Source organism: Helicoverpa zea, chromosome 31, assembly GCF_022581195.2.
Source record: "Helicoverpa zea isolate HzStark_Cry1AcR chromosome 31, ilHelZeax1.1, whole genome shotgun sequence".
Classification (NCBI taxonomy): domain Eukaryota; kingdom Metazoa; phylum Arthropoda; class Insecta; order Lepidoptera; family Noctuidae; genus Helicoverpa; species Helicoverpa zea.
This window is the reverse complement of record NC_061482.1, coordinates 15277515-15299567: the sequence shown is the minus strand read 5'-3', so window position 1 is coordinate 15299567 and position 22053 is coordinate 15277515. Positions and strand designations below refer to the sequence as shown.

The 22053-nt window shown below is 36.7% G+C and overlaps 1 protein-coding gene across 1 annotated transcript; it reads left to right on the top strand.

The window, feature by feature from the left end:
* The first annotated feature begins 5815 nt into the window (after window positions 1-5815).
* On the top strand, window positions 5816-7707 carry LOC124645387. The gene is made up of 2 exons (XM_047185189.1): window positions 5816-6710; window positions 6955-7707. The coding sequence occupies exons 1-2, from the start codon at window positions 6047-6049 to the stop codon at window positions 7653-7655; spliced, it is 1365 nt and encodes a 454-aa protein (XP_047041145.1). The 5' UTR covers window positions 5816-6046; the 3' UTR covers window positions 7656-7707.
* The last annotated feature ends 14346 nt before the right edge of the window (window positions 7708-22053 follow it).

Sequence of the window (22053 nt, the reverse complement as noted above, 5' to 3'; positions counted from 1 at the left end):
GATCCCCCTTCAAAGACCGTTGACGGGAAAACAACGGAATACGCATAACCATTAGAAACGTTCCATATATTTAAATTTTGTACGTCAACGACAAAAGCACAGAAGACTAAGCTAAACACTGAGAACTGAAGCGCAATAGGTATGACCATAGGGATAAAAGTAGTGATTCTAATTAGTCCGCATTTAAGCTGTGTGTGGCAAAAATATTGCACGTATTATTACGTAAAAAAAACAAAGTCGTGGTGACCAAGTGGAAGTAGTGGTTGTTTAGTGGGTAGAGAACCAATCTCTCCAGTGTGAGCGTGTGACTTTGATTCCAGGTCTGGCAAGCCAATGTAACTTTTTTAAGTTCGTATGTACTTTCTATGTATATTTCGGATACCAATGACGGTTATTTGGAGGGGACGTTAAACTGTAGGTTCCGGCTGTCATTGAACATTCTTGGCAGTTATGGGTAGTCGGAAGCCAGTAAGTCTGACCAGTTTTACCAAGGGGTGTTGGGTTGCGCGGGTAACCGATTTGTGGAGGTCAGATAGGCAGTCGCTCCTTGTAAAACACTGGTACTCAGTTGCATCGTGACTGGACGCCGACCCTAACATAATTGGGACAAAGGCTCTTGAGATAATAACGACAATAATAATGGGATATAAGCTCCGCAGGACATCTGAGGCGGATGACGGGGAGTAGCGACCCCGCGGGGCTATATATACCGAGTGCTGTGCGAGTGCCAGGGAGAGTATACTGTCCCCCGTCTCCGGCCGGCCGGAGTGAACCATGACGGGGGTAGGGCTCACGCCTCTGCCTTGCCTTCATGGGCCGTCCAGAGTGGAGTCGCTAGAGCAGGGTTAGTAGCCCTTATCGGAGGGCAGGTGCCTCGTGGTAAGTGGCGACTGGGCCGGTGATGCTGGACCCACAGGGAGCGCGTGATCTGCGTTTAAAGTCCGTCGAGGTATCCTCGCTCTTCAGCCGCTCTGACTCCGACTGATTTCCGGGGGGCCAGTAAGTGAGGTGGCGAGTCTCCACCTGCCATTTTTACATGTATCTAATACATTGTCACCGGGAGATGTCATAGTTCCCTATGTCCTAATCCACTAACATCCCATCACAATAGCCCAAGTAGTTTTCCTCCATAGTTAACAATAGTTTAGCACAGAACCGGGGATTATCTTTTTTTTTTAACGACGTCCACCGGGTATTGTCCTTGGGTTCATTTCTATAGTGTATAAAGGGATAATCGTCGGTTTTGTGTACCATTTCATTAAAGTTGTCTCAAAAGGGCTTCAGCATGTTGGCTTCGGCCCCACGTTTCCCCCCCAAAAATTCAGGACGCTGTAGTCCCGAGGTCTGGAAGAGACATACAAAATAATAATGAGATATAACGCAACAAAGTCGGAGAGTGGATGCTCGTGACGCCACGTCTAGGTATGTAAAATTTGTACTAAGCAGTGACTTAACACAAAATTCAAGCGTGTTATATCTTCGTTATTATTTGTTTGTGAGAGAGAGAAAAAAAATACGCGTCCATTATTTTAGGGTTATCTAAAAGACGGACTAATTACTTTTTTGATTCACCATACCTGTTTTGTAACATTCATTTCTATACATTTCAAGTGTAGTAGGGCTCTTGAAGTTCTACATCAGGTGTTCCAGATCTTCGATTTTTATACGTCAATAGACTATGCTTATCAGATTGAACGCTTTTTGCTAAAACGTCATACCATTATATGCTATTGTCTACCTGGGCTCCTGGAGTTCCACATCAGGTGTTTTAGATCTTCAATTTTTATAAGTCATTAGAGAGTGCTTATCAGATTGAACAACTTTTGCTAAGACGTCATACCTTTATATGCTATAGTCTAGCTGGGCTCCTGGAGTTCCACATCAGGTGTTTTAGATCTTCAATTTTTTAATTCAATAGAAAGTGCTTATCAGATTGAACAACTTTTGCTCAAACGTCGTACCTTTATATGGTACAGAGTAGCTGGGCTCTTGGGGTTTCACATAAGGTGTTCCAGATCTTCAAATTTATTATCTCAGCAGAAAATGCTCATCACGTGGAACAATTTTTGCCATGGCACCATTTTTGTATCTCTTATCGTTTTGTTGGTCTGTTGCAGTTCTGCATCAGGTCTTCAAGTTTCGAAGATAAATTATAGCCTAGATATGTTGCCCAGACTTTATACCGATACAACAAACAAAAAATCATTGAAATCCGTCCAGTAGTTCCGAAGATTAGCGTGTACAAACATACAGACCATACAGACAGATTTTTTTTTTTGGATTTGTGCTCCATTACTGTTTCTAAACTCCACCCAATTATTATTTTTTTAATATATTCAATGTACAGACACAGTTTTTTTACAGATTTATTATATGTATATATTAAATTGCATAGTTGTGGTGGCATTTTTGTTACGAGTAAGTAATATGTAACAAATATTTTTTAAGTAGTTTAAGTATGTATCTCTTACCGTTTCAATGTTTGTTTGTACCGTTTCAATTTACAACCCAACCTAATAATTAAACACCGTGTTAATTAAGAACTTAGAGAATAAGTAATATTGTACTGGTATGCTGTATTTAAAAAGGAAATAAATTATATTCTATTCTATTTTATTCTCTTGGATAATCTCGTGGTTCATTACTAGGTCATGTATGTAAACCTCGCGCTAACATCATTTTCGAGCCTTCTATAGACCCGATATTTTGTTCAATACGGTCTTGAAACAATAAAAACGACCAAGGTTCCGATTCTGCTAATGTAATGATGTGACAATTGGATAGCAATCTAATCGCAATAGCACTTTAACCATATCGGGCATTCTGCTACTAAAATAAGACCAATCTTTCAATAACATTTGATTGGTATGCGATTGGTCTGCCATTTCGCCTATAGGGTAGTCTGTTCTACTATCATATTGCAATTGTAAATCATTCATAGATTATAATTCATTATTGAAGAACAGAAAAGGATAGAAACGTTTATTTCAAAGAAAAAATAGCGGAATGCCACATTATGCTTCAATCGAGAGATCGTGATTGAATCGGATAGCAATCGTATATCGCTTAAATAAAATTAGCAGAATCTAGCCCCAGTTTGGCTTCTTTCCTACGTTTCAAGTTGAAGAGACGATTAAGCTATAGGTCCAGGAACCAGCAGCATTTATGGGTGAATTTCAACAGGTCCAATAAAATCTTCATTTCCGTGGATTTTTTATACTTCAACTTTAGAACAAGAAAAAATAGTGTTTACTAAAGTTTTTGATAAGATATGTATTCTTCCTTAATATCTAGTAGATAGCTTAAAAAACTAACGAGATATACAAGACTAAAATTTTCATGCCACGGCGGTGAAACATGCATGCACGGCAATGAAACATGCGTCCATGGCAATGAAAACTATTCCTGCAGCCATCGTTTTGACATATCTTTCTCTTTCTTTTCTTAAATACTCCTCTAGTAAAACAACCTAAGTGAACCTGAACCTGAAGTGGTGTGTGTAAGTTTATCATTTAGTGAGGTGAACGTGGAAATATCTTTTTGTAGTTGACTATATAGTACAAATTGTTTTTTTTTTCTTAATGATGCCGTGGCGATGAAAACATAAGTCACGGTAATGAAACATGCGGCCACGGCAATGAAACGAAATTGTTTTACAAGGCATGGCAATGAAAATTTTTTCATTGCTGTGTATTTTTTTTCATTTCCATAGCAAATTTTGACCACGGAAACCACGGAAATGAGAGCACGGCAATGAATATCAAGGCAAAAACATCAAAAAACTAAAAATCTGTTAATAATTCACAGTAATTAACACGTCACAAATAAACATAAGATAGATGGCATTGTACCGAATGATCAATTAAGAGGACAAACTTATTCAAACAGAAGTAAGACCTATCCACGGCGATGATAGAAAAAATGTCCAGTGATAAAAAAATTGCATACTTGCATTTATGGCGCGAAAATGCAGGCACGTGCACACGTCATTCCACGTCGAACACTTGATGTCCACTAATATGCAACATTTAGCGCACAGCGGGAGGGACGCAAACCGTTAGAAAAAGGAATATTCTTAAATATGTTTAGGACATGGCGATGAATGGTGGTTCTGGGACAAACTATTTTTTATTTACCATTTGTTGTATTGTTTAAATATTTCAACAAATGTAGTCCGTAATAATACTTTAACTATTCACGAATCAAATAAAAGTAGGTTTTAATATAAATAACTAATACATTTTTATCAATAAGGTCTAGTACACATCAAGGTGACGTGTGGACAAACACGGCAATGAAAGATTTTGAGGTTTATTTTTTTTTTTTGGAGAACCAATTAATCCTATTAACAAAATATTTAGTGCTACACATAGATTACTATTTCACCTACTTAGAAAAAAATATTAGAATATTATAACAATGATTTTTAGTACCGATTTCATCGATGCCACGCAATTTTTGGTCCCGGGAAATTCACCCTTATTCATTTATCATTTATTTTATTTACAATGTCAATACTTTTCGAGAAACAAAAACGATATAAAAAGTATAGGCATGTGCGACAGTTACTGATGCAGAATGCTCAAAATAAATTAAACTAAAGATCCTTGCTTCCAACTTCAAGATAGTTGGAACACTGTAGAATGGCTTGGTAAGTTTCAAAGCCTAGAACGCTTTCTTTAACATTCAGTAGAAATGAAGAACAGAATAAAGAGCTTTGAATTTGAATTTAATCAAAGATTTGGTACCTACCAAACCTACCTAGGAATTAGCTGAGTCATAGGCTTTTTGGCAAATATTGTACCTTGTAATACTTTTGTTAGTCATTTTGTTGCTCTCTTATAGCCATTACCTGATAGCCTTGGTTGTTCCATGGGTCTTCTTATATTTCCAGGTTCTTATGGTATCTCTTCCAGGTTATGTTACCTTAACTATCGGTACCCCGCGGTTTACCCACGTCCCGTGGAAACTCTGCCCGTACCAAGATAAGGAGCCCGTATCAAGATAAAATATAGCACATGTTACTCGCAGATAACGTAGCTTTGGACTATTGTAAGAATTTTGAAAATCGGTCCAGTGTTTTTTTTTATTGTAGGTACCTATCCATTAAACAAACAATAATACTCTCCTCTTCATAATATTAGAATTGATTACATAAGATGGCATGATAGCGCCCTTAACGAGCCTTCATTCATTGAAATGTACAGAAAGTTCCCGGGAACAAAATATAATTGGTCATTAAAGGTAACAAGTATGATTCACCCAGGTGACTCATGCGGCTACCCCTAGTGATAACAATACGCGTGCATCTGGACTAAGGGGCCCGTGTGCTAGTTTACCAAATGAAAATACTTATTGGGATTATAGTTCAAAATTAGTACCAATTAAAGCAAATTAACAAAAATTGATTAAACGTAAATTACGCCTTTTTTTATTTATTAAATATTTTATTTCCAATTGTGTAGAATATGACATTAAAGAATTATGGCGGAATATGTATAGTAAGTACATTTTGATCTGAAAAATGACTTTATCTGAAGAATTATATAAATGCGACTTCAACACGATTTAGTTAAATACCTATATAAATTAGTTAAAACGAAATAATGACGTGAAAGTTAATTGGGACATGAAAGTTGAATTTAACTGAAACGTCTGGACTGAGTGCCCAATGTGCCCATGTGAATGCACTCGGCCTTTGGCTTTATTGGCTAGACTCAACAATATAGAAAAACGCAAACCAAAATATGTCCCTTTTTCTAAATACCGAATTTGAGAGAAATTCAACCATCGGTTGTTTAGTCCGCAGTGTGCTTTACTATAGTGTATTCACGGAGACGAGTTAGTAGAGCGCTATCTCACTCACACAATTTTTTAACTGCGATTGGTCAGTGATAAATGCTAAGGCGGTGTACACAGTACGAGTACTTTTTAGTCTACTCATACTTCCCGTATTGTGCAGACGTGCTCTTCTTTGTGACTGTGCGCTCAACTTGTGAACCGGCTGGTGTATTGGATTATATGATTGATTGCTTTGATTGAGATAATGGCGGATATCGAACAATCTGCTGTTAAAAGAAAACGGCGGGCTTTTTTGTCTACCGAGAAGACTATGATTTTAAATATGTACCACGCAATGAGAAATGCAGACTCTTCGGCCTCCAAGGGTGACATTCTGAAAGCAGTTGCATCTTCTTTAGGTGTTCACTGGGCTTCTGTTCATAGAATTGTAAAAGAGAAGAATGATAGTGGCGAGCTAAAATCTCCGAAGAAATTGAAGCAACGTTTGTCAATTGTTGATACGATTGATAACTTTACAAAATGTGCCATCAGAAATATAGTCCACAATTTCTTCGCGCAGAATGAAATACCTACTCTTGATAAGATTTTAAAGAAAATCAGTGATGATGGCACTTTGGGCGTTATAAAGAGAACGACGCTACATAAAATATTGAAAAAAATTGGTTTTAAATTTTGTAAGAGAAGCAGAAACAGCTTATTGCTGGATCGCGATGACATATTCTTTTGGAGAAGAAATTATCTGCGAGCTATCAAAAATGCACGAAATAATCATCAAAAAATCTACTATTTAGATGAAACTTGGGTGAATGAAGGTCACACTACCTCAAAAGCTTGGGTCGATACCACAGTGAAAAGCAGGCGAGACGCTTTTATTAATGGACTAACAACTGGCTTGAAAACACCTTCAGGTGTGTATTTTTTATTTATGTAATGGTCAATATTAATTTTTAAGCGGCGCATGTGTGCTAATGACCGGTTTATTGTTCTTTTGTCATAAATGAGCATTATCATAATAAAATACTTTTTCCCAATTTTTGCATAGAAAACTGGCCCAGGTGCGCTACATCCATTGTTATTATTATCATTAAGTTATAGTTATGTTCTCAGTGTTGAAACACGTGTTTTATAACATGTTTTATATTCTCTTTACAGGAAAAGGCAAAAGACTACTTATTACTCATATTGGGAGTGAGGATGGATTCGTCGAAGGTGGTCTAAATATGTTTGAGTCGAAGAAACAAGGCGATTATCACAAGGAGATGAATGCCGAAGAATTTGAAAATTGGTTTAGAGAAGTTTTAAATATGCTGGACGATAATTCTGTGATAGTCATGGATAACGCTTCCTATCACTCTAGGAAAATAGAGCGAATCCCAACGGCCAAATCTAAAAAACAGGATATATGTAATTGGTTACGCGAAAAAAATATTAGCTGTAACGCTGAAATGTTGAAACGTGAATTATTAAACATTGTTAAAAACCATAGACAGCGATACGACGCTTGTATTATAGACGAAATGGCAAAGTCACAAAACAAAACTGTACTGAGACTGCCACCGTATCATTGCGAATTAAATCCAATTGAGCTAGTGTGGGCTCAAGTTAAAGGAAATGTAGCTTCACACATGAAAACACACAAAATGGCAGAATTAAAAATTGTATTAAAGGAATCCATTCAATATATTGACGCAGAGAAATGGAAAAAATGTATAAAGCATGTCAAAGAAATAGTTGAGCCCAAAATGGATGCCATGGACAGAAATGTGGAAGCAATGACTGAAAGATTCATAATAAATGTAGGAAACGACAGTAGCGATAGTACGGAGAGTGATGATGATGATGATATGTTATGAAAATGTATACTAGGTAGATATTATAATATAATAAAGAAAATATAATCATTAACTCTCGATTTTATTTCTTTCCTTCATATCCATCAGTTAAATAAAAAAGTAGGTAACAATAAATAAATTCTATCAAAATGTCTCTCAATTAATACGATAGACGAAGCCGCAAGAAAAAACTAAGCGTACTTTTAAGAAGCGCAGTGTGAACGCACGTTTACATTTCTAAGGTATTGTTAACGCCCACTGATCCTAAAAAAGTTTTTTTTGTCTTTGTCATTTGTATGAAAATGTGCAATAGAGAAGGCGCTATACTAACTTGTCTCCGTGAATACACTATAGGTACAAGTACAAACAATCCTTTTATCATCATGTTCACTTTTCGACGAATAACTTCATTAAAAAGTTGTCGCTTTTAACAAACTTGGTAAAACATTATTTTTTAAGCTGTGTCGCATTCAGCTTTGCCGCCCCGGGCTGAAAGGCCACTGATAAGTACGCTAGCTTTTGCCATCGTTTTCACTCGCGTCCTGTAGGAACTACTTCATGCTCCCATATGAAAAGTACTAGGTAGTACGCTATCTAACATTGAAACTATTTTATAAATCGTACCAGTAGTTCCCACGACTCCGGGAATTGAACAAACTCTTATCCCTACTAATATTATAAATGCGAAAGTAACTCTGTCTTAAGTTACGCTTTCACATCTAAACCACTGAACTGATTTTAATGAAATTTGGTACAGAGGTAGAGTTGACCTTAGGAATAGGAAATAGATAGTTTTTATCCTGGCCTTTTGAATAGTTTCCTCGGAAACGCGATATAACTGAACTCGCCGCGGGCGGATCTAGTACTTTATAATACATACTACCGAAGTACTTAGATAAAAACTAGGCCAATTCATAACATCCCAAAAAAAACACCAGTATTACAATAAATACAACGAAAAAATAAACATTCGCTTCTGATAAACAAAATGACGATTTATAAATGAAAACTTGTACAGGGTATAGGGAAGCAGAGAGAGCGGCGCGGGGCGGGTGGGGCGGCCACCCCCGCGCGCGGTGCAATACCTGCCATAGGTACGGACTGCACCGAACTTTATTCCCTAATAAGTTTCCGATGCCCTCAGACGTGTGCAGTGGCAAAAATTTTTCCAAAATTAATTTGTGTCTAAATGGTGAAAATGAAGTCTTTGGTAAGTTTAGTATTTGACTTTTTTTTTTTTTTTTGTGATTTTACTTGTTTTTTTTTTTAATGTGATTTGTCAAAATTACCTTGATTAACCAGTATTACTTTTTATGTTTTTATAAGTTTATTATATTTATATTTTACCCTTTATTTAATGCATGAATTATTTTATTTTTTTGTGTGAATCGTCAAAGTTGCTAGCGTTTAGTATTAACATTTTTATATTTAAAAATTGTTCGGTGATTTTGAAATTGAAAAGTTTATCGCGCGACGAAGACAAACCTGAATATACCCACCAAAAGATTTTTAATACAAAGCAGATCCGGTTTTTTTTTATAAAGAACTTTCGGGTAATTTAATTTACTTACAGACAACTATCTGGAACTGAAAATTATTAAAATAATCAAAAACGCCTTTATAGTTCTCCGTGAAAAGTCACACCATACGCTCGTCACATAAAAAGTGAAACTAGTGGGAAAGTAGGCACCGACAGACCCTGAACGACACATTTTCAGGCTTCCGTACCCAATGGGTAAAATGGGACCCTATTGTTTTCGCTCCTCTGTCCGTCCGTCCGTCCGTCTGTCTGTCACCAGGATGTATGAAATTTTCACAGATTATGTATTTCTGTTGCCGCTATTACAACAAATACTAAAACTTTGAAGATAATAAATATTTTGAGGGGCTCCCATACAACAAACGTGATTGTTTTGCTCATTTTCTAAATACTAGTACAAACCCTTTGTGCGCAATTCCGACTCGCACTTAGTCGGTTTTTTTAATCAACTTTCTAAATCGGAGATTCTCGAATTCAACCGATTATGCATTTAAACTTAAATTAATTATCTACTGCTTTGCTGCAAAGTATAAAGGAGTGTGGAACAACATTAATTATCAGATATCCTCAACATGGTAGGTGCTGTCACTAACATCTACAGGAACTTTTCCTGTTTTAACTCAACTGTTGGCATACTTTAGTTTTGCGAAGCTTCTCACAACTATTTACGGAACAAGAGTTACGAACAAAGACCAATCCTGGGAACAGAACCTACTTAAAAACTCTTTGAGAAAATTTCAAATCATGTCACTAGGTCATTGGGGCAAAACCTGGAAAAAAAAATATTTTAAAGGGAAATTCATTTTTTGTAAACTGAATTTCCATTTTTCGGAAGCTGCAGGTACCTACCAATTTGGGCAGAGAGGTGCCCAAAGACATCGATCAAAATTAATAACATTTACTACTTGACATTACTCATATCAATCAGAAAATAGGCAGTAGAAAAACAATTTCGTCAAAACCTTATGTGAAATTGCTTCCGATTGACATAAATATTTATATTAGAAAGTATCAAAAAAACGTATTTTTTCAATATTGCTCGATAGCGAAATTCGGGAGGAGTCCGCATGTTGTGGCTTACCCTTGCGATTGAGTAGAACCATACCGTAATCAACAGATGTCTCGACAATAGGCGTTTGAACATTTAAACAATTAGTGAACTATACTCATAGGATTGAACGCCTCGTGTATTACTTATAAAAATATATAATATGAAACATTTCAATCTCTTTTTTAAATGTTTATTTGCCTTTACCTACTAGTCGTGCCTGCCTATTGGCTATTGGGTAAAGAACCAAGTATGAGTGCCTTGGTTCAATTCCACTTCAATCAAATGCCAATACAATTTTTCAAAGTTTGTGTGTACTTTCTATGTATATCTTGAACACAAACAACCGTGTTTCGGAGGGCGCGATAAACTATAGGTCCCGGCTGTCATTGAGCATCTTTGGCAGTCGTTACGGGTAGTCAGAAGCTAGTAAATCTGACAACCTGTCTTACGCTTTTATAAGATCTTCCTCCACCTGAGTAGAGGCGGAGGGGCGTGTCTAGACCCTTACCGTTTAAAACCACCCCGGTGTCCCTCCTGGTCCGTTCAAGCAAACCGGTTCGGAGAGCATCGGCGCGCATTTTTCTTTTCACACAGACCGGAGCCGATCTGATGCGCGAGCATTAAAGAGCATGCAATCGGAGCCAAACGTGGAGAAAAACTACGCGATCCGAGCTGGATAGCTCCTCTTATTATTTTACACCGAGCGCCTTCGAGCACTCTTATTGACAAAAGCAGTGCACTTGCAAAAATAAACCTTACTACAAATACTAAGAACTCGGTTTTCAACGTGTTAAGAATTTGCTCTCCTCTCCGAGCCGGTCTATGTTGATGTGAACGGACCCTTACAATTGCGCGCGGGTTCGCGGGCATCCAAATTCTTCGGCAGAACCAGTCTTTGTTTAGGAGTAAGTATTGGGTCGCGCCTGTAACTGGGTTGATGAGGTCAGATATAGGCAGTCGCTCCTTGTAAAACACTAGTACTCAGCCGCATCCGGTTGGAACCCCAAAATATGTAGTTTGGTATAGGCTTAGCTTAGCAGATTTGGTCGGCTTCTAGTCTAACCAGAGCTCTGGAACCCAGTTACCCGGGCAACCCAATATCCCTTGGTAAGACTGGTTGTCAGACTTGCTTCTGACTACCCGTAGCGACTGCCAATGTTCAATGACAGCCGGGACCTACAGTTCATCGTGCCCTCCAAAACTCGGTCATTAGTGTCAAAGATAATCTTAGAAAGTACATACAAACTCAGAAGAGTTGCATTGCCTGAACTGGAATTGAACCAACACTCATAAGAGGTGGGTTATTTACCCACTAGGCCACCACGACTTTTTGACTTCACATATTATGCAGTAAGTAATTAAAAACACACTTATAACGGAGCAGTTGGCGGAACGAAAGGACACGTGTAATAAACTAGCTCGTTATAATTAAAAAATGAAACCCTTTGAGCTTCATCACTGCGCAAAATGATTGAAAAGAAAGAAAAATTTAATAATTCGGTTCGTCGTATGTCGTACGCAATTACGCTGTACGGTCACAAAAAACGTTTTCAAAAATATGAATATTTCATTAATTTTGAAAATGTTTGTATTTTCAGGAAATCTATTGAAAAGAAATGCAATTCGATTTCAATAGTACATAAATGTACATAATAAAAGAGAACATTTCCCACAGTTCAGTTTCGGATATAAGCCGCTTACCGAATTATTTTCAGTGCAGGTACATAAGTACTCGCTTTGATAACAAATCTGGTGGATAACGATGCCGCAGCCTCATCGATGCTCATCGCATTGTGCTTTCCATTTTCCCAGTATTGTTGAACCCTTTAAAACTTCATTTTGGGGTTTACACTCATTAACTTACAAAGGCATTTCTCGTGCAGGCCGGAACAAACGAAGTTGTTCGCGGTCTGTGTGCGGACACTGATTTCAAAAAGCACATTGGTAAAAAACCTTTATCATTCAATAACAAATAAAGTGAACTACCCATGCCTTTGTGGAAGTCAATGAGTTCTTCATAAAGATTGAAATACAAGAATTTCTATTACACCTACTTACACGATTGTCACACGGTGTGAAATTCCCGTGAATTAATTCAAACACCATTACAACAACATTTAGAGTAATACTACTACAAACTTTTAGTCACCCGGTAGTTTGTTTCGGCTCATAAATCAGTACGAAGATGAATGGAAGTACACAAGTAAGAACGATCAGATCTTTTGATTTCTGTCAATTACGCGAATATTAAACATTTAAATAAAACTACTTTTACGGAATTTATCGCGATTATATTAGATCAGGTCTTTGTTCGGTATCAGACCGACGAAAGACTTTGATTGAATTCACGATTTTCCAAAAACAACGCATCAACGGGCCACCAGTCGGCCGAACGTTTATAGCAGTGTGCACTTAGGCTTAATCATTTAACCGCAACATAGAGCGGTCAGTCAGCTTCCATTGAAGTACGAAAACACACAAAACGCGTTCCTGGACGGCTGAAAGTTGAAAATTCGACAGCCAACCAGTAAATTGATATTCCTAGTTCTTACCTATTAACCAAGTTATATATTATATGTTATATATTTAAGTCATATTCAACTAGTTTATAACGTAAATAGGCCAGGTAAAATCAGGATTTGGACCTTTTTGAGGTTTAAAAAATAATTTAAAGTTAAAGTGTTAAGTGATAATAAAATAGGCATAGGTAATGAACATTATACCAAAAGAATTCTATTTATAATTTATTTATCAGTGATACACAGGTGTGCTGAAATGTGTATAGTTCACAAATTGAATAAGGAAGGTTACTTAGAAGGTACAATGTTCTATAGATAGTTCAACTCAGATTTGCGCGCGGCCCTATGTGTGCGTCGGCTTGTAAATATACAACTTTCATTTGTGTGACAGTGACGTCGTCCGAGCATGACGTGTTCTCATCGCTTTTTGTTATGGGTACAGTCGTTTACGAAAATGTCTAGTTCTTCACGGAGAAAATGTTTTAAGGAGTCAGGTAGCGTTTCAAAAAAATGAAACAACATTCAAAGCTTTTTATTATTACATTTTACAGTTTATCATTATTTTCTCATACGGCTTTTCAAATTGACATTGACAGTATCTAAGAAATAAATGAAGTGAAATATCTAAGATGAATTAAATACTCCTTACATATTTTCTAGCTCGGGGTACGCGGACAATAAATAAATGTGTGGACTAAGAATGTAAAAAACCTATAATTTAGTATAATAATGGAAACAAAATGTGTGGGGAATTTTAAAAAATTATATTGCTTCGCATAATGTCGACCAAAATAAGACGGAAATAATGAAACTCATAAATGAACGTTTAAGTCAAATTGATGAAGGGATGTTGGGTAATATTTGTCGACATGTACAAAAGAAAAAAGAAGAATACTATAGACATTTTGACATGGAGTCAGAATTTATAATTAACATTGGTGAAAGTAGCGAATCCGAAAATTCATCATTTGATTTTTGAAGTAGCGATACAGAATCATTATAAATAAATAAACTAAATTACGTAATAACTGTACTTTAAACAGCCGTATATAACCCCTAAATAACTGTATTTGTACCCGACTGTACCTCTTGTCACGCACACAAAGTCACTGTATATGTACAAGGGTTACCCACACATAGGGCCGCGCGCACGACTGAGTTGAACTTACTATAATGCACATTGTTGTGACATCTGTTGGTACTTTTGTTTCTACTCAATCGCGAGGGTAAGCCACAACACGCGGGCACTCGCCGAATTTCCTGATTTAAAAATATTCAAAAATAACGTTTTGCATAGGCACTAATAATTTTACGTCAGTCGGAACTAGTCGGAAGCAATTTCACATAATTAAGATTATGACGAAATAGTTATTATTTTTCTTCATATCAGTTTTCGAAGTTTTTAATATATCGTTCGATGCTACGAACTATAGCATTATCGAACACAATTTAATACTTTATCAACTTTAGATCATGATGGATAACATTTGGAGAAACCTCAACCAACTTTTACTTTAGGAAATCCCAGTTTCTAACAAGCAGAACTTCGATAGATACAGATAATGGTCTGGACCTTCAGAACTAAGACAGTGTGGCAGCCACGGAGAACAAAATTACTAGCGGAGATGTCATAACGCAAAAGCTTCTAACAAAGTTGAGAGCCAAAATGTGGGGAACGAGGAAAGTTACTAAATCCGTCCTTATACGCCATTAGAGCCCGATCATCATTTTCAAAATTAAGTTACCGATCAACCAAGACCAATCTTTGACAGATTCGTTTTGATTTCTAGTAACTAATCACGCCTACCACACGTTGCTTGACCTATAAGAAGGCGCCTGACCTACCTCCCTTATGGCAACTCCGCTACCTTTCCTTCCTCCGCGTTGGCAGCTGAGTTATAGGCCGATGATTCATGATGTACATTGAAATCCATCATGCTTGTATTACCTAAGGCGTCAGTACAAGCCTAGAAATTGATCCCCTACATAATGGACTTTATGCGTCCACTGTCAATGCATGCAAACGTGAAAACGGATGGCTCATTTAGGTACAGCGAATTCCAATGGATTTCAGAGAATTCAAAATGAGAAAATGCGTTGTGTTCGTTCCGTTTTTATCTCCATAAACTTCGTTATACAAGGGACGCAATATTTAGTTCCTGTTAACGTCCACGGTGATGTGAACTAAGCTTTATAGGATATCGGATCACTTTGTTCATGTAAAGCTGGCAGGTACTCATGTTTGTAAATGCGCACACTGACGGACTATGCTTGAAAACATCGTTAGATATTGTTCGTAATTGGAATATTTGAAATATCGGGGCAGATTGTTCGGCTTAACAGAAGATTGGTTTTAGGCTGATCGATCGATACCTAAAGTAAATCTGTGTTCCTGGAAATTGATTCAACAGGAATCTAAAGCTAACGCCTGATCTATACATTATTGGACCTTCATATCCTTGTAAACTCGGATACGGAGAATGTGCACAATGTGGCATTGTTGTGTAAACTTGGGATAGCACGCCGGATTCCTTGTTCATCAATACCGTACGCAATGCATGTGCAACCAATTTACCCAACAATGTTGCAGGAGCAAGTCAACTATGCCCGAGCTTTCCCTCTGAGAATTACTAGTTCCTGATATTTTGAACTATGGCTGATATTAAATTAAACAACGCCTCTTCTTCGTCACTTGTGGCTTAGTCATGCGTTTTCGAAGGCCTATTTTTTACCTTTCACCCCATAATTTTCTATTAAGTACAGAGTGCCTACTGCGAGTTGAGCAAGTTAACTTTCTAGACGCGTAAATTAGAATGCAACTTAATTTACGGAGCATTGCTTTTAGAACTGTTCCTTTAAAAACGCTGTCATCGGCTCTTTGTCGCATTATAATCTCGTTCACTCACGAAATAGTACCTAAACTTTATTATCCGGCAAAATGAACGAAAGTATAACATTTAAATCATGTGGTGTAACTTACGACTCTTTATTTCAGCCGACTTATAATTACGTATCGAGAGCGTTAACTTACAAAACTTGGAATCAACACTCAGGTGCCAGCACGTCAAACTACTCAAATCTCTATAACATTTTTCCAAATTAAAATTGAACCTCAATACTCAAGAGATAAAGTTGATATCTATTTAAAGTTTGACAGATTTCAGTAGCTTGATGCGCTGCACTTCGGTTGCGGGTAAGACAGTTGAACGTTCCTATGGGATTACCAACGTCATTACTCGGGACTAATATATCTGGAGTACCTAGTCCAGCTTTGAAGGAACAATTTGTAACTTCTATTTTTAAAGCACCGTTCACTTCAATTTTGAAATGAAAATGTACTTCACATGATTTTATATCGATAGGTACTCGAGTGTTGTGGTGAATCGATTTTTCACTCTCTCCTCGATTCTCGTTATTAAATTGGATTGGGGTGACAATACGAAATGGTTGTCTTAATACTTACAAAAAGCGTAAGTAGTAAGACTTGTAGATTTTTAAGAATTTCTAAAAATCCCGGTGAATTATAGATCGGTCGAGAAAAATCGTGAAGCAATCAGCCAATTTAACTTCAATGTATTTTCGAGAAAGGGTTTATGAATAAAATGTTTAACAAATCAATATTAGCTCCTATTAAAATTAATTTTCGCTTTTGGCGAATCAAACTATTTCATATAGACCTATTCGGAGTCGGTTTGCAACATGTTTTCTGCGGCGCATATGAGACCATTTACCGAAACGAGTTTGAATATTGCATGCGAAAATTCATTGATAAAATATTCTCTCTGAAGAGCTGTTAACTACCAGTCAATCAATTAAGTGATATTAATTTTACCACAAATAAAATATCCCTTCTGTGTTCAATAAATTACCCCTAACAGGGGACTGTGTTTGGCGTATTTTTTGTCACCTTGCCTGCCATTTGAAAAATATCAATGAAAGTAAAAACAGGCCGCTGTACACTGTAGTACAGTCGGACAAAACATGTCTCCACTGTTACATATTAATTAATAAGACAATATAGTTTTGAATAAATATTTTGAAGCATGGGTTTTAAGTTAAAGGCTTAGGTGTAGCGGCTGATCGATTGGCTGATGTATTATATTGTACCGAGTTATATTCCTGTGCGGGTTTTCTGTAAAAAAATGTACCGGATTGTATACCTACTCCCGAAAATGATTAAAAAATCTCATTACTTTAGCCAACAAATTATTTGAAGTGCACCGTAACCGGCACAAACTGGTTTTCTAAACAACAGCTGACATCTTTTTTTTTTTTTTTTTTTTTAGCGACGTAAAATCATCAAATGACCCCTCCCGCTGTGGGTTAGCAGCGGTGAGGGAGTGTCAGACTCTTACTGACTAAAATCGTCGTGTTCCGTCATAGGCCTTTTATGTACCAGGGCCGCGGTATCTCTTTCGAACAACCCGCAGCCCCGGCAGGCCTAACAGCTGACATCTGACATCTGTTCTCTTCCCATCTGATATTCATATTTGAACAACAGGGTGTAGGGTTAATGAGCTTGTAAAATGACTCCGAAGAGTAAAATGTTGATATCATCACCACTACATGTAATTAAACTAAGTTCTCGGTATTCTCAAATATTGCAGACAAAGTCATGACTAGTATCTATGAGATCATCACTCCATCACGCCATAATATATGAGAAAATGAGGCAACTGAAATTTTCAATAAAATGTCTTTTGAAATTGTAATGGGGAGTAAATATTTATATTTAATTATTGAATCAATTCTAATTAGTCAAAATAATTTTGACAACCAGTCTTGCCTATGGGTATCGGGTTGCCAAAGTAGTTGGGTTGAGGAGGTCAGATAGATAGTAAAGGAATCCCACCACATCAGTTGGTAAAGGCTAGGCAGATGATGATGGTGAGTCAAAATAATTGTAAATTATGTACGTTTAGTAAATGGTAGGCTATTTACAAATATTGGCTCGAATACGTGAGTACCATGTTTGCAGTAGATATTTGGTATATGCAACAGCTATCGATTTTCGCTCACTTCAAAGGCTGCAAACATCACGGCTTTTGACTGACTCCCACGCGCTTACGAAGAGTTTACACGGAACCAAATTGCACAGAATCATGTATATATTTATTTGCCGCTTCCGCAGGCTGGTTTGTAAGGTTTAATTTCCGGCAAAATTGGTGAACTATGTCAATAATTTATGCAAAATATGAAATGATATAATTTTTACTCCGAAAAGCAAATGAAGTGTACAAATTATCAACTCGTTTGAAGCGCTCCGCGGTCATAATGTATTTAATTACTGCTGAAATTAATGTATATTTGGTAGTTATTGGAAATCATATAATTATCCATTAATGTAGGAAATGAGAAATAATTATTTTCTGAATTATTATCATCTACCTGAGCCTTTCCCCAACTATGATCGATCGGCATCCAGGCTTGCCGGATGCAGCCGATTACGCAGTGTTTTACTATTTCACCTGAGTTTTATATACAAACTAGCCGTTAAGTAATTGATGCTTATGATTTTAGAGATTATTAAGAACGTCAAAATTTTATTGTTATTTCGAAGATAAAGAAGTCTTGTTTCTGACTAATTAGAGATACCCGTATAAACAATCCTACATCCTAGTTTTGACTGCGTAGGTACAGCTTGTTTTTATTTTTTAGCTTTCGTTGTTATTTTGATAACGATTTTTCTTGAAGGATTCTTTGTTCGTTCACTCTTCAGTCTCGCTAGGGGTGTGACAATTAAAAATTGAACAAAGCTGTGCCTCCGACTGTACCTCTTACTAATACGTGTTCATTAAAAATGTTCCTACAAATCGTAGCTTTCTAGTTTATTAGGATCGTTTTACGACACAATGCGACCATGAGTCACCCCCAGGGAAGTTGCGTGTACGACTGGGACCGGTCCCCAATGTTATCTGACCTCTCGAACCCTTCCTGTGCTGGGCTATTGGATTAAAAACTTGGGGCGTCTTTGGTGTAAGGAGCTCTTATTATAGTAGTCGTTATATGCAGATAGGGCTATGCGTTTTGTGTTTTTTTTTGTTTATTCGTATGAGTCATGGCTGAGAAATTCTTGATTTGATGTGTTTGGATTACATTTATAATTCAACATGTGATATGTTAAACGAAAATTGTATTTTAGTTGAGCGAATTGAGCTTAGTCTGTTTAGTCCTCCGCGAAGGCTTAAAAACTTGTGCGACTGTTATATTTTTGCGTTGCTACTTTAATATTAATTAGTGTAAAGCTGGCTGGAAGTATCTTTGACTTCATAAAAATTAAGTCATCATTCGTTTTCTGGGTCATTGAATGTGACCCTGAATGTAACCTGTCAACTTTGTATTAATTCCCCTTTTGAACTACTAATTAGCTTTTAAAATGACTTATTACGTAAAAGAAAAATTGATACTGAATATTTTATTGAATATTGCCGCTCTAGAACTTAGAAATCTGCTTACGGTCGGAAAAACGCCCGCAAGGCAGCAAAAACACGAGAAACTTAAAAAGAAATTGCTACTAATTAACTCAATCCTTTCTCTAATTAGCGGTCATCCTTTCATGAGTATGAAAAAGAAATATGAAATTAGTTCTTCAATAAATTTACCCATTGATGTGGTGGAAGGTACTTAAAGATATTTCATTTCATTTCGCTAATTGACGAAAGCGCTCTGCACAGCTCTTCCAATGAAAACTGAATGAAAATTGATACTAATTAATATCGTTTCTTTTTGTTTCAGTGTTTTCTGTTAACCTGTATTTTGATTTCGCTGGACTGTAGAGTTTTTGGAGCGGAACCGGGTAAGTACATTCCTTTGTATTTTCAACTTTTGTGACGTTTTGTTTTTTTTTAATAAGACACTTTTTACTCAATTAGTGGAGGGAGTACAATATGTATGTACATATAGGTTGATTTTTTTTTCTTGGAGTAACTGTATTTATTTTCTTTGATTGAAAAAAAACAGTTACATTTTTGATATGCTGACTTTAAATTTACATTTTTGATATGACTATGTGAGACATAGGTACTACAATCTGGCCTAAAATCCCCGGAACCAACATCCTTGTAGGCCTGTCATTACTGCAAAGTTAACAGTTAGAATTTTTTTTTTTAAGAAATTCCTGCATTTCGTCAAAATTTTTAGTAGGTCTGATACCAACCAAATACATGATCGTTGTTATGTGCGCGCTCCCATACGTCTTCGTACCAACTTATCAATCGCCCGATCAAACTATCGGCCGACTAAAAAGTGTAGTGTCCGGGTACTCTCTGTATTCTGTTGATTTTGTTAGCCCAAGCCCCTCTTCTCCACTGGGCACTATGGGCAAGTGCCCAGGGCCCCGCGATCGAATGAGGCCCCCTAGTTCCTGCCAGATTAGATAGAGAGTCCTTAAAATATCAATAAAAAATCACTTTACAGTTAATATTTCTAAGCTATTTAGGCGCTATTTGTAAGCGGAGGTGGAGGACTTTTGCGTCCCAAATGTCAAAAAATGTCGAGCTCGCTACGCTCGCAGCTGCTTCACTTTCTGGTCGCTTTTTTAAAACTTGTTTGAGTACTTTTGTGTTCCAAAACTCAAAATTTCGTGCTCGCTGCGCTCGCGCCTTCTTCACTTTACAGTGTTTTTTTCAAATTTGTTTGGGTACCTACTTTTGTGTTAAAAATGTCAAAAATTTCGCGCTCGCTGCGCTTGCGCTTTACACTTTAGCAGTAGTTTTCTTTGAATTCTTTACATCTCTATTGCGTCCGAAAAATCAAAATTTAAAAAAAATTATCTTCACTTTACAGCGCTTTTTTCAAACTTATTTGGGTACTTTTGTGTTAATTCTGTATGATTTTACTACGTGATTATATTTTGTCGTTTTTTTTTTTGGAAGGGTTTGCTCAATAAGTAGCCCGCCCCGGGTGCTACCCGATGCTACGCCGCCACTGGCGGAGAACGCTTCTTCTCCAAATTGAAACGAATAAAAAATGAATTAAGAAGTACAATGCTTCAAGAGAGATTAACTAGTTTGTCGCTGATGTCCACAGAATGTGATATTCTCAATACCTACCATAGATTTTGGAGAAGTGATTAACAATTTTGCTCGTCTTAAATCTAGAAGGGTGGTTTTTGGAAGAGTTAATCTAAGGATTTTATGCTAAGCGAGTTACTTTTGTAGATTATTTTTTATATATCCTATTTTTTTAAAGTTAGTAACTGAATAAAAATAAATTTAGAACCTTGTTTGTCTATTTTCTTTATATATTATCACTAGTGTTTTCTCAAGGTCATATCCCCATGATCCTAATGTGCCCAGGGCCTCAAATAGTTTAAAGACGGCCCTGTGTTAGCCTATATCTAGTGCATTTAAATGAAACTACTAGGAAAAAGATAAATTATGATTTATTGTATTTTAAAGTATTTAGGTCAACGATTTTATGTTAAATATTTGGGTTAATTTATATCGAAGCCACTAATTGGCAAATATAATAATAAAGGTATTATTTATACAGCAATAAATACCTACTGGTGTTTTTTTATCATAACAAGTGATGATGGTATGATATGATGTCCTTGATGTACTATTAAATAATAATTACTATAGCTTGCCTTCGCCAGATCTTATAGATAGAACTTTGATATTCTTGACAACACAAGTGGTGACTGGCTTGACACTGAATGATGACTGATGCTACCTCCTTCGAGAATACCTTAACACTGGATAGCAGCTACCTCTAACATCGTGTTTGGACTTATTCTGTTTTATTGATGAGATCTTTGCTCCTACCTACTTACATGTTTAAACATATTGCACTGAGATTTTAAGTGTTAAAATAATTGCAATGTAGGTATATACAAACTCAAACTATCTCTAAAAACTAAAATAAAAACGTTTATAAAAGAACAACAATTAAGCGTCGAAGTATTCCTCCGCATCACTGTGCTCCGGAAACGTGCCAAAAAGACTGGCTGCTCTGACACGTTGTATGACATTGCTAATTCTTTGTCCTAACAATTCAGAACACTAAATTAACTTGCACAAAAAAATTGAAACATTATGACATAGTTATGACTTTAAAACTCTGTCGTGAGAGTATTGTTGTTGATTTTTCCACTAACTTCTATTTCGGTCAAGTAGATTAGGTAACAAAGTTCATGAAATTACAAATTCAACATTACACCAACGTGCAGTTAGTTGAAAGTTTAATGGTAAACTCCTACATCAATAAAAGTCATTCCGTCAGAACGTCAGACAGGAGTCCGATTACTCATTCAGATGCCGATTAACTACGTGGTGAACTTTACTTCTGTAAACCGTGAACTTTCGT